The sequence below is a fragment of the Ptiloglossa arizonensis genome, chromosome 10 (assembly GCF_051014685.1).
Source record: "Ptiloglossa arizonensis isolate GNS036 chromosome 10, iyPtiAriz1_principal, whole genome shotgun sequence".
Lineage (NCBI taxonomy): Eukaryota > Metazoa > Arthropoda > Insecta > Hymenoptera > Colletidae > Ptiloglossa > Ptiloglossa arizonensis.
This window is the reverse complement of record NC_135057.1, coordinates 5,798,262-5,811,259: the sequence shown is the minus strand read 5'-3', so window position 1 is coordinate 5,811,259 and position 12,998 is coordinate 5,798,262. Positions and strand designations below refer to the sequence as shown.

The following is a 12,998-nucleotide window of genomic DNA, read 5'->3' as shown; positions in this document are numbered from 1 at the left end:
ACGCATATCCCGTGAATGTATCGCTTTGCAGATTTAATAATTTAGAATTATCTAAGTTTTACGAAGAATTTGGAATTATGTAACTTAAGGTAAATAATTAATTTAAGAACCAATGCGACTGATAATGATAAAAAATCTATGATTTTTAACTCGTTCGAGAATTAACTCTGATTAATTCAAATATACATTCGTGCACAATTATCGATTCGTGCAAATTTCTTCGAAATTTCAACCATTGTAGCGATTAAGAACGATTTTATGTATAATATTGTATTTATTTGTTTTGAAACGAGTTCTTTCTCTTAAACGAAAGAAAACCAGTTTTCTTTTTATGAAAGAAAAATATGAACGCTGCATCGCAACCCTACTTTATTTAGCGGCATATTTTCTTCTTTGTTTTATCGGAATTAAATGTTTTCCTTTTTTAGTCAGATTCAATCAGTGACACCTAAGTCGGATGTAACGGTTCGTTGACGTCGATTTCCGGTTGACTCTCAACATATATTACAGCAGATGCGTTTAAACTTCGTCTTTGCAGTCAGTATGAAAAATTCTTACAGTACGAGCGCAAGATTATGTTCTAAATTAGAATTTCTAATAAAAAATTCTTGCATAAACGATACATGCGATCCACAATCAAAATCGTACGTTCGGGATTGTATTTTATAAATATTCGATGAAACGTTATTAAACGATACAGAGCAAGAGAATTTTCGTAAAGTTAAATCTACACGGTTGAATATTTAAATAATAAAAATTTATTCGATTTCGCGTTTCATAATTTACAGAAGAACGTCTGAAAATTGTCATCTCACTTTACGTACATTGTTTATTATTCCAATTTATGGTTTCCGAATATTATATTAGTAATAATATTTAATAAACCGAATAACGATAAGTATTTTAATTATATTCGAAAAATTGAAGGAGATAAATTTCCAACTTTCATTATCGATGCGAACACGTGATACTGATTACGATTAAACCAGGAGGGATGCAAATTAAAAGGAAATATGAATCGTTTCCATAATTTTTAATAACAGTAACAAATCTGACTGAAACGCCTCGCTTATGCGAAGTCACGCACGCACGTACGCACGCACGACGATTGCTCTTTGAATTCCTGCGGACGTTTGCGCATTCCCTGATAACTGTTGAGAACGATTTTATTTATTTACGGTGCATCGTCGTTGGTGAATGAAATTCCCGAGAATTCGCGAGAGAGTTCCATTAAAGTTCGTCGAAAATTTATCGCGTATGCACGTTGCGACGTTACTAAAAGCTTTAAGACTATTTTATAGACCGACGCCAATCTACGAGGGAAAAGACATTCGTGATGTATGATTTGTGATCGAAGTAAACCTTTAACCGTGACATTTTCTAAAATTAATCTATTTAGTTTCGTTCGCGCCGCGTATAATTTACGACAGAAAAGAGTGGGGCAATTAGTAAAAATTAAATGTAATATCCAGCTGAAAAGATAATCGTTATCCAGGTATTCAAATTATAATAATGTTTACACTATAAATTACAAACAGGTGAAATTAATTCAATCGCTATTTCATTCTTTCTTGTATCACGAATAATTAAATACGTAAATTCCAATATTAAAATACTTTTACCATTCATGGAATACCGATTCGAGAGAAATTAATTTCCATTCGGTAATATTCCCTGAATGCACCAGCATTTTTCTATATTAAAATTGCAGTGGAGAAACCTGTCGGTGCATCGTTTCCTATAACCGATTGCAGAATAATTTGAGAACAGAAGTGTTCGGTAAAAATTGTAATTTTTGTAAGTAAGTGTGCACGAACTCGTACCTGGCCCTCTCTGTGTAACACCGAACGGTGTAATTTAACTTTAACACGGTGAACAATATTATTCGCGTCGCAACACGAACTTGTAATTGACAACGCTGTCAATATTTTTACAAATTCTCGACGTGAAACAGACACCGGCAAGGTGACGCAACAGGTGAATCAACCGTCCTGAAAACGACGCAACTACGTCCGACACGCAACGAAACGTTGTTCAGAAAAATCATCTTCCGTTCGTTATCGTGTCAGGGAAAACAAAAAGAAAAGAAAGATACACGCCAGATGTAAGCGTTCCCGGGAAATTTATATTTGCATTTACCGAAGAATCGAGCGCGAAGCTTCGATCGCGTATTTACTCTAAACACAAATCGAGGTTTATTCTGCGTCAGAACGCGAGGAGTAATTTCGCGCAAGGCACGTGAGAAAAAAGAACAGTAATGAGATCATTGCCAGGACAAGCTTGTTATTGATGTAATCGAGGTTCTCGTTCTTCTTCTTTTTTTGACAAAAAGGGGGTGTGAAAGGGAGGGTCAAGAGAAAGAGGATCATTGCCAGGACAAGCTTGTTATTGATGTAATCGAGGTTCTCGTTCTTTTTTTTTTGACAAAAAGGGGGTGTGAAAGGGAGAGTCAAGAGAAAGAGGAGACATTAGGTTTATTCTCCCTTAACGACGGGATGTAATTTTCGTGGTATCTCTGTGTAGGGTGAAGGGAGGATGAAGAATGCCCCGCGTCGGTGGAGACGGGGGTGGCGGGCCGGAAAAGGCAGGAGGGAGTGGATTCGGAGGATGGCTCGGGGGTGCAGCGAGAGCCATGACTGGGGCAACTGTCGGTGGTGGATACGTCGTGCTGGGTGGCACCAGATACGGTCTCCGACTTTCTCAGGTAAGAAGTTTATCCTTTTTCTGTTGATTTAACCTGTCCGTCCTCCCTTTCATCACCCCCTCCCCCCTAAAACCTGTTAAGCATGGCTTTGAGAAAGGACCGAGTAAACAATAGTTTCCCACTGGGCCGCTCGAATCTGAGAAGAGAGGTCACGACCTGGTGTGTCCAGAGTATTATAATTTTTTTGGTCACTTTGAGTAATTAATATTGCCGCGTGATACATTTAAAATCACGTCTACTTTCACATTTACGACCACGTGTAATTTCATGCTAGTAAAATTTAGGTACAAATACTCTTCGATATAAAAATTTACCAAATGGAAGTGCAAATATCAAATAGGTGCAACCAAATTGAATACGATGTAAGAGTATGTTTTTATATCCTACCTCTTATTTAAAATAACCAGCTTAATAAGTTCTAGAATATACTTTGACTTCTCTGGAGAAGAAATCACTTTGTAATAGGTTTATAAAATTCATTATAAATATTTGGCTATTTTATTTTTACTAGTCGTCGGTGAAATTGCAATGGATTTATTAAAATGTACGCGATACAACCGTTCAAAACCAATTTTTATCAAGAATAATAAGTAATAAAATTTACAATGCTTAGAAATAGTAGGCAAGCAATTTTCCTTGATGCTCGATCAGATTGTTTGGAGTCCCTTATAATTTCTATTCTTGCATAATTATTATCATCACACTCTGATAGTTTTTTCGGTCGTGTTCGACTCGTATGGTTTTCATTCGCTCGCAAATTCAAAATTGACGAAACAGTTGGATCGTTGTATGTTTTCGTGTGTCTATCCGAGCCAGCTGCAAAGCTCATGGAACGTTGCACCAATTTTTCTTTATTCTCGTACCGAGGAATTTTTTTCCAAGTTTGTATAACGTTGTGCTTTGTTGGATCTCCATTCCCATTCCTGGAAGTTTGTCTGTCTCCTCTTTATTAATGTACCCACAAGTGTTGCGACACGGAGTCGCGATCGGATGCTGCTTTTACGATAAATTATTGCCCGCAGCGGCTAGTTGAAGTTCGATGTACGGAGGTGACGTGTAGGTGTGATTTACCGAGATTGGTGTACACGAAGGTTGCAACAGGAAACTTAGTATAGTTACACGATAACAATTGAATGTAAGTAGTGTAGTCGAGACTGTTAAAGGTATGCGTTGGTGTGGTTTTGTCGTGTGCGAGACACATCGAATAACTGATCAATAGGTCCCGACTGTCCCCTATGACTGCGATCTTAACATCGATATTAGTTTATTGCGGTTAATGGAGGGAGACATACCGATAGAAAGAAGCTAGGTGTGGCGTTGCATCATATATGATTGAAATTTAGCTTCGATGGTAGTACTGGTGAAAGATCACGGAAAAGGACAACCGTAGAATTGACTGTAAGATGCAAAGTAGTCAGAGAACGACTGGATGATACATTCCTGGAAACTCTACCTCGATGTCCAGTTACCAGCGATGAGGATCTAACTGTGCGAGTTCCCGACCCCTGTGCACTTTATTCAACGGGTAGCAGTCACCAGCTACTTGAAAATGTGAAACGTTTTCGTAAAATATAGTCGATGTTTGGGATCGTGACGTTTAGAGTCAAGCCACGATAAACCTGGACGATCAGTGCCCGATTGAAATGTTTGAAAAGAATTCTATTTATTCACCTGTCACCGAATAGCGTGTTACGTGGAATATGAAACGCATCATCCGAATGGCGTGACGCACGAAAAGAAGTTGTACGGCAAATTTGACTTATTCTGGGTACTCTAGTCTCCTATGTCAGCGTGTCTAAATCTTGCTGCGTTAAAAACGTGGCGTCCACTCGAATAAGAATTCGAACTCCGTTGGCTGTCGTGACGACCTTCGACGGATTCGCGACAGAGCAGTTTCGCATGAGCAAAATGAAGACGTTGGGAATCCTAAATATAGAGCCGATCGCGCAAATAGAATGCCGCCAGTCAGTGACTCGGGCCGATTTTGAGCCATCTCCCTTTTTCCTTCTTTCTTCCTCTTCCTATTTTTCTGGCTGGCCGTCCTCGCTCAACCGGAATAATATCCACGTTGACATCATACGCACACGTAGCCGCTACGTGAATCCCATGTGACACATACGGACAATCCCGCGAACCTCTGCCAAGTCCTTCAATCGCGACAAATCGCTGCGTATATGTTCGTTGATCGGTAGCTGACCATTCGACGGAACAATATTGAATCGATGCTGGAGATCGTCAGCTTTCCAGAGACGTGCTGTGTCACGACAGTTGGCTGGGGAGCGAATCAGATTTTAGGAGTAGAAAAAGTACCGTATGTGTAAGTAATGTAGTGGAGCAATGTATATATTATGGTGTGCTCAAATTTTTAGCATACTGGATACGCTGAAGCTCTTGCTGAGGGATAGAACCATGGTCACTGGTTAATAGAGCTAGAGAAAGGAACAATGTGTATACGATAAGATTAAAATTTGATAAAATTGCACATTGCGAAGTTATTTGTAAATTTATTATTTACATTTGCGAGTTTTGCTCCGATTGATATCATTGTGAAAATTACTGGTAAAAATATTCATAAATTGACAGAGTACAATTTAACCTTTCAAAGATCGAAACTGACTTCGTCAAATACTATTTTTTTATACGATAAATAATCGTATCTTTTAAAATTATACATTTTCAGGTTCATGATTATTATGAGATATTTCGTTTTTTGTGAACAGTATTAACTTTTTTTATTTACACTGAGAATTTTAAAATATCCTACAGGTATTTATATCTGTACTTATATACAATTACTCCTTCCACGATAAATCTTCCACGTTTATTTATTTCGTCGATCAACTTGGATTATTATTTAAAGGAACTGTGAGATCGAGGAACTTGGTAGAACTAGTTGGCCGTATCCCTCTAAATTTTCCAGGCAATGCGAATATATTCTTCGAGAATTATTATGATTCAAGATGCAGGTATTTCGTTATCTTTCCGTTTTATGCATTTCTGCGTAGTATCGTGTTCCCAGACGCTGTGCGTAAAACGCGGTGTCAGACTGAAGATCGAAACAGACATTTCAAGACGTATCTCGCTATCTCGGAAGGATTTCGAGAAAGGAGATTAGATGGTTCTACTTTCCAGCATATCCTCTGTACATCGTGTTGCATACACAAGAGTCAGAGATCTATTTCAGAGGAGTTTATCTCCAGCTCGTTCGTGGGAAGAAACAGCGTCACCTTACCTCAACGCCATTGTCTCCTCTCAGATCCTCTTTACCACAATCGTTTCTGCACACGTTCAACTTGAACCGCGTAAAAAGACGTGAATAATGATTTAAGGTGGGTCGCTGACATTTTAGAACCGCGGAAAGTTTTGAAGGAAGAAGTTTCATTTCTTCGGTATCGAAGATAGAAAGTGACTGTTAGTGGATGTAGTGACATTTGGATAGCAATATCGAAGAGTACAATTCTATTGTAATAATAAAATGCATTACGATAACAAGTTCATATGACACTGAGTATAGCAAAGTTTAATGGCCAAGTTGTCTTGGATAATTTCTGTCGTATGTTGAATTAGGATAATCTTAGGTAATATAGATATCCACTTTTAAAAGTTTGCCAAGCATGGAGAAATGTTTTTTTTTTTTTTAACGAAACCAACGTCAAAACACGAAAAATCTGATAGATATTCATATATAAACGCGTAAACATTTAATTGTTTCGAAACGATAGTGAAGCAAGAAAAAAGTGGTAGCTCTCATTTTTGAGAAAAAAGTTTCGTCATAGTTGTCTGCATTTACTGTGACAATTGAACTAATTAAAGTTTCCATTCACGGATAAAAAATTCAATTTAAATACTGAAACGTTTAGTTAATTATTTACTATTGATATTCGATTTCAAAATGTCGGTCATTCTTTCCTTTACGAAACTGACGCAAAAGAAGATGCATTTTCATTATAATTTTATAATATTTCACTTACAGATCTGTATTTACATTATATTTTCTCTCATCGTCAGAATGCACTGGTGCAACTCGATTGGAAAATTTTTGGTTGTCGCATATGCACTGAATAAAAGTGTTTTTTTTTTTTACGGAAAAATATCTAAATTTGGAAATTTGTTTCTCAGTGTAACGGGGGCAAGATAAAATTATCTTTCAGAGACAAGTTCTGCTTCCAACGTTTCGTTTTATGCGGTACCTCAAAAAGCAGTTTGAGTCTCTTTATATACGAAGCCACTTTATAGGCTTTACGGTCTCATTTATTCCGATGCTTTCGTACTGTATCAAACAAGGAAGTATACATTCAAACTGATTTGTTATACGCATCCATAAGTGGTCTTCTGTTTCTTTATCGGAGGTTGTAAATTAGAAATAAAATTCGTTCGACATTCGAGTCCGAACATCTTCAAAATACAGGATGATCCACCTTCGTATTACTTGCTTAAATGTGTTCGATAAACGTACGAATATCTGAGTGAACAATGTTTCTTTACAAATATATCATCAATTTATAACGTGCCTTATTTCTTTCTTACGCAAATTGTAACCGATGTCAACATTTTTATCGAATTATCGGTGTAATCTTACTTTTCTATTCGATCAAAGATGTTGATATCTTTCAATTGAAATATTAAAGGAACAAAACTGCGTACACGTAAAGAAAACCAAGAAATAAGAATTCAAGGTATGTAACTGTTCAACTACTGTCGAACGACATTTTACACTTCACGGTAGTACAACATAGCGATGGATACATGGTTGGAAGTCTAACACCGTGTACATAATTGTAGAGTTAATTTTTTGCTGATTAGAGAAAACGTAACACGACAGTATAAAGATTCAGCAGTTCTCGAGAGTCCATTTCCGAAGTAACATGTGTTACCACTAGTGGCAGCCCATAAATAATGATTAGAATTGTGGAGATATCGAAAGAATAGTTCTTCTACTTACAGGTATGAGTCACTTCTGCTTAGGTTTATCGATCATAAACCAACATATTTCTACACCGATTTCTCTTTATTTCGTACGTCTTTGCCGATACATTTATTATTTAAATTTCACACAATACGAATATATCGATAATAAAGTTTTTAATTGCTGGTATCACTTGATCGTTCAATGAAACATTTAATTACAAAGGTCCTTTCGTTGAAAGAAGTTAAATATTCAACGAATTCGATTAAAGGAATAAGTCACTTAGAGAAAGAGAACCAAAAAATTACGAATCCTAATCTAGATCGTTTGTCAAAAAATGAAGTATTGCTTTTGTACCTTTGCATCAAATAACTTAATAAAGGGAGACTTGAACTGTTTAACCATCTAACGAATAGGATTTCATTTGATTGCCTGTTTATTAAGAAAGATAGAGAAAGAGTCCGTTAACCTTTTAATATTAAATTTCAAGATTGATCGATCGAAAGAAAATTCACAAATAACGAATATCTATCGTAAAAACCCAGAACACACAAGAGGTAACCATCGTTATCTAAGAACCGAACTCGAGATGAGAATATTCACCCATTGAAAAACATAATCGTGCAAACGATCTAGAAAAACGATCGAAGAGAAAAAAACGTAATGAAAAGTCTTCCTCTCCAAAATTCAATTTTCCCCCGTATAAATAGTTCTTCCTTCGCATCGAGAAAGTTCCGCTCGGTCCGGTTTCTAGTACCGGCCTGTACTTGGTCTCGGCGCGCGAAGCCCTATCCGCTATCAAACTCCCTCGATAATTCAACGAACAGATACGGTCCCCTTGTTAGAAGGTTGATCGTACAACGAGAAAGCCCGATCCGAAACGAAACCCGTACAGTTCTGCGTGAAAAATCCATCGGTTGTCTGGTTGCAGGAAAGCCTACCGCCATCAAACTCGAGGGAAGAGTCCCAAGAGAGAAGACGCAAGCGGAACTCACGGGAGAACGACTCGAGGGAAAGGCTGACGGAGAAGTCCACGGAGAATCCTGTCCTGGAGTTGAGCTCGAGCATCGCCGATTGTTGTTGCATCGGTCCGCGTTCCCGTCTGCCGTTGCCGCGGTTTCCGCCGTCGACGGCGACGGCCGCGTCGTCGACGACGACGAGTACGACGACGTGCGGTGCAGGCGGAGTAGGAGGAGGTGTAGGTGGAGCTGGAGGTGGCGGTGGCGGAGTAGGTGGACAGACTCCTTTTCCTGGGCCTCCCACGTCTTCGAACAGCCGTGCTGCCGGCATGGAACAGCCGGCGACGCTGACGACGCCAACGACGTCGGCGCAACCGTTGGTGAACTCTAATAATAACCGAGGGATGCTGCAAACATCGGTGGGGAACAGCACTGGCCAGCACCATCAACCACAATCGTCCGCAACTCTAACGGCGGCGGTACCGTCGTCCTCTTCGCCATCCTCCTCGACGTCGTTCAACACATCCACCGCCGTCCCGACGCTGCAGTCTGTCTCGGTGCCGCGGCAGCTCGCACAGTGGACCAAGCATCAGACACTGAAGCTGCAGGTATTCCATCCATCGTTCCCCACGAGAGATTCTCGAGATCGTTCACGGTTTTTTTGCCTGGACGATCGTCACTCGCGTGAAATTATCACCGATTGGGAATCGTCGGTTGACGTGTATCGGTTCCGTTGGACCATTCGTCTCTCGATCGATTCGTCAGAGACCAGATCTCCACGATCGAGCGATATCTATCCGAAGGATATTCGTCGACGACGCCTGGACGAAGGAATCTCTTTCGGAGACACGTAGAAAAAAAGAACAAAAAAAAAGAAAAAGAAAAAAAAAACGGTGTGATTTCGTAAGAGTGAGTTGTTCGGTTGGAATTTGGGACGAAGTGTCTTCGACCTGGGACGCTTTGTGTCAAAACTCGGGAGGTGGGTTACAAGGTGGCATGGCGGTGAGGACGTAGTATTTTTAATGGCTGCTCGATGGAAGTCGGTGAGAGAAACGTTTCGTGGTTGTCGATTGAAAAATACTCGGCCGGCGATCGCCGTGTACCGTGTATACACACTTTCTTGCTCGGATCAGACTAGCGAAGTTAACAAGTTCGTTTACTTTCACCATTGTCTTTGATACGTGTACCAGTTCCATAAACACGTATCTTTTCCACCGCGTACCAATTGCCACGGAAATTGTTAACAAGCTGCCGGTAAAGTTCCAACGATCCCCGTGTTATCTCTCTACCAGGATCCCGGATAAGTTCGATTAATTTCGGAACGATAAGCCCGATCGATCCGTTCGTTGGTTAATTAACTTGGACGATGTATTCGACGAGCACTCGGCTAGTGAAAAAATTGCTCGTGAAAAAGTGGCGGGCCTAGAGAATCGGAAACTCGTACACGCGATACGTAGGTGTCTAGTCGAAGAGCGATATTCTATTTTGGTCGTCATCTGTCTTTTCCCTCGCGGCAGGCACGAGGCAGCGCACGTTGCGCAGCATCGTCGATTCAAAAATTGGTCTGGTCGCGAGTGCACGACTCTGGATAGCCTATAGAAATCGCGGGGCTACGTAGAACCAGGAAGAAGCAACCTGGGGATGGATCCTCGATTACCAGAGGAGATCGTCTCGAACGAGGGCAGTACCTGTCAGAAACTGTCGGTAAAGGAGATTCAATTTGTTTGTTTAGGAACCAGCAGTGATAGCGGTGGACCGATTGCACAGGTTCCGGTGGAGCGGGGGCGGAGGAGGAAGTGGCAAGAAGTCCTCTTCCGGCCCCCGGAGCGAAAAGGCCGAGCGCCTTCGTGAGCTCACCGAAAAACTCAAGGGACCTGCACCGGTACCACCACCCAGAAGACCTTCGCGCGTTCAAGCATCCTCTCCACCCCCGACTGGATATCAACCACCCCCGCAAAATTATCCACAGGTAAGATAAATCGTACATAAAAAGCTTCGTGAGATTCAGTACTCGGACCGAACTCCCGATGTCATCGTTCTTATCACCTTTCTCGAAACTTTCATCTCACCATCGTTTTTCTCGTGTCTCATATTTCGTTGGAAACTTCGGCCGAGAAATACGGTAATTACCAATCCTTGTTTACTTCGTGGCTACCGATCGTAAAAACTCCAGCACCTTGGAATTCAGTGGTAATCACGAGTGTTAAGATCGTTAGGTCGCTACGAAAGATTTCACCGAAATTCGATTAAATTCTTTCGCTCGCTGGACCATACTTGTGGAAAACGTCAGGTTACTTTTGTCAATTCTTCAATAAGAACTTCCAAACGAGAAACTAATTTGTCGAAGGTATTTTTCTACTCTTAAACTTCTATACTAGAATTTCCTGGGTGTCCACTGATAATGCTCTTCGTAATCATTCTCGTAATTTTCATCTTGATCTCTACTTGTCACAGGTTTGAGAATTGTATGACAATTCATGATTTAAAAGTTCAAATTTTCTTTTCTGTCCATTACTCGCTGCAGCCGGTATTTTCAAATCATCCGTGACATATTCTTCTACATCCTGCGTTAATATTAAGGGAGCATTCGTGACTCTGATTATCAGTTAGCGATAACACACGGGTCTGGGTTAGGTCTGCGGTAATAATAAACGAGTATTCCTAACCCAGAACAGCAGTTAGCAATGACACATTGATCTACGTTATTAACGTATCATTTGTATCAATGTGTTTGTTTTGTTGAGAAACACATTCTGATCATTTTGAAAAAATTGATTTAACGTTATTCAAGATCAACTCACTGACACAGCATATACTCTAATGGTAACCAGCATAAAGTTACTATACTGCATCGAGAAAGTATTAACACGCTGACCACCACGCTAGTTTTCCATGTTTAAGGATGTTCACGATATTTGTTCAAGTCGTAGTGTAAAAATTAAAATATTCGATAACTCGTCGATGTACTTGTTATTTTATAGTATTACTAACATGAGTAATGCTATGTAAAGGGGGTTTTACTAGTATTACTAACAAGAGTAATTCTATGCAAAAGTTTACCAATAGTAGGATTTTACTAGTATTACTAACGAGAGTAATTCTATGCAAAAGTTTACTAATATTAGGATCTTACTAGTATTACTAACGAGAGTAATTCTATGCAAAAGTTCACAACCCTTCAGGGTTTTATCAGTATTACCAACGAAAGTAATTCTTTGCAAAAGTTCACAACCCTTCAGGTTTTATCAGGATTACTAACGAGAGTAATTATATGCAAAAGTTCACCAATATTAGGATTTTACTAATATTACTGACGAGAGTAATTCTATGAAAAAGTTTACCAATATTAGGATCTTAGTAGTATTAATAACAAGAGTAATTCTATGCAAAAGTTTACCAATATTAAGATTTTATCAGTATACTAACGAGAGTAATTCTACGCAAAAGTTTACCAATATTGCAATTTTACTAGTATTACCAATGAGAGTAATTCTACGCAAAAGTTTACCAGTATTAAAATTGTACTAGTATTACCAACGAGAGTAATTCTACGCAAAAGTTTACCAATATTGCAATTTTACTAGTATTACCAACGAGAGTAATTCTACGCAAAAGTTTACCAGTATTAGAGTTCACGTGTTGCAAGCACTTTAAAAAGTCGTTCTAACTTTCGAGCGCCGGTCATCGGTGACCACTGTAACGTTCAAGTGTTACCATCGTTTCATCGATAAATCGAATTTCTTTTCAGGCAACCAATCCAGGATGCGGTCGCTGCGACGGTCGGTCTTCCTGTCGAAATTACGCTCACAGCGAGGGCGGTGGCCACAGCCCGAACAACCAGCACACCCAGCAACATCACCTGAAGACGATCGGTCGGAGTGAGAGTGTGGGTGACGAGTGTTACAGTGATCCGAGTAAAGATGCGTGCAGGAAGCCCTGTCCCGATTCACGGAGATCGTCGCGATCGGGCAGGCAACACGACAGGAACAGTGGTGACCCAAGTGACATAAAAAACGAGCTGAACGCCAGTGCAGACGCGGTTAAACACCTGAGACAGTACAGTGATTCGGTGGTGGATAGTGCTACGTGTGTGGACGATTTGTGCGACAATCTGAACTCTGCCTCGGGTGGTGGTAACGAGGGCGAGGCGAGGGACGCGGTCACCAGGCTGGAACCCAGAGGACCCCTCCTTACCTTCCACAGGGCCGGTGCACCCTTCAGGAGCGCTTCCTTCGGCCAAGTGGACTTCAATCAAGGTAATCTTGCTACTTGTTGCGCATCGCCATTAATCGTGGAGGGGATTAACGCGATAAGCTCCATGGAACTAATTAGCAACTCGCAAACAAGATAAGGTTGCGTTTCTCTACTGAAAGGGACCAGGGGTGTGGGAAAGTTGCATCTGTCTCGTTTTCAACGGAATTTTCTACGA

General features: G+C 40.2%; 1 protein-coding gene across 11 annotated transcripts in view; it reads left to right on the top strand.

The window, feature by feature from the left end:
* Positions 1–12,998, top strand: part of LOC143152295 (rho guanine nucleotide exchange factor 17) — a 97,757-nt gene that overhangs the window by 18,266 nt on the left and 66,493 nt on the right. For all 11 annotated transcript variants that reach the window (XM_076322251.1, XM_076322258.1, XM_076322257.1 and 8 more), the window contains exons 2-5: positions 2,524–2,704; positions 8,542–9,177; positions 10,302–10,538; positions 12,318–12,825. In XM_076322251.1, coding sequence (XP_076178366.1) covers positions 2,543–2,704; positions 8,542–9,177; positions 10,302–10,538; positions 12,318–12,825 — 1,543 coding nt within the window. In that variant the 5' untranslated portion in view covers positions 2,524–2,542. The remainder of the gene's footprint in view (positions 1–2,523; positions 2,705–8,541; positions 9,178–10,301; positions 10,539–12,317; positions 12,826–12,998) is intronic.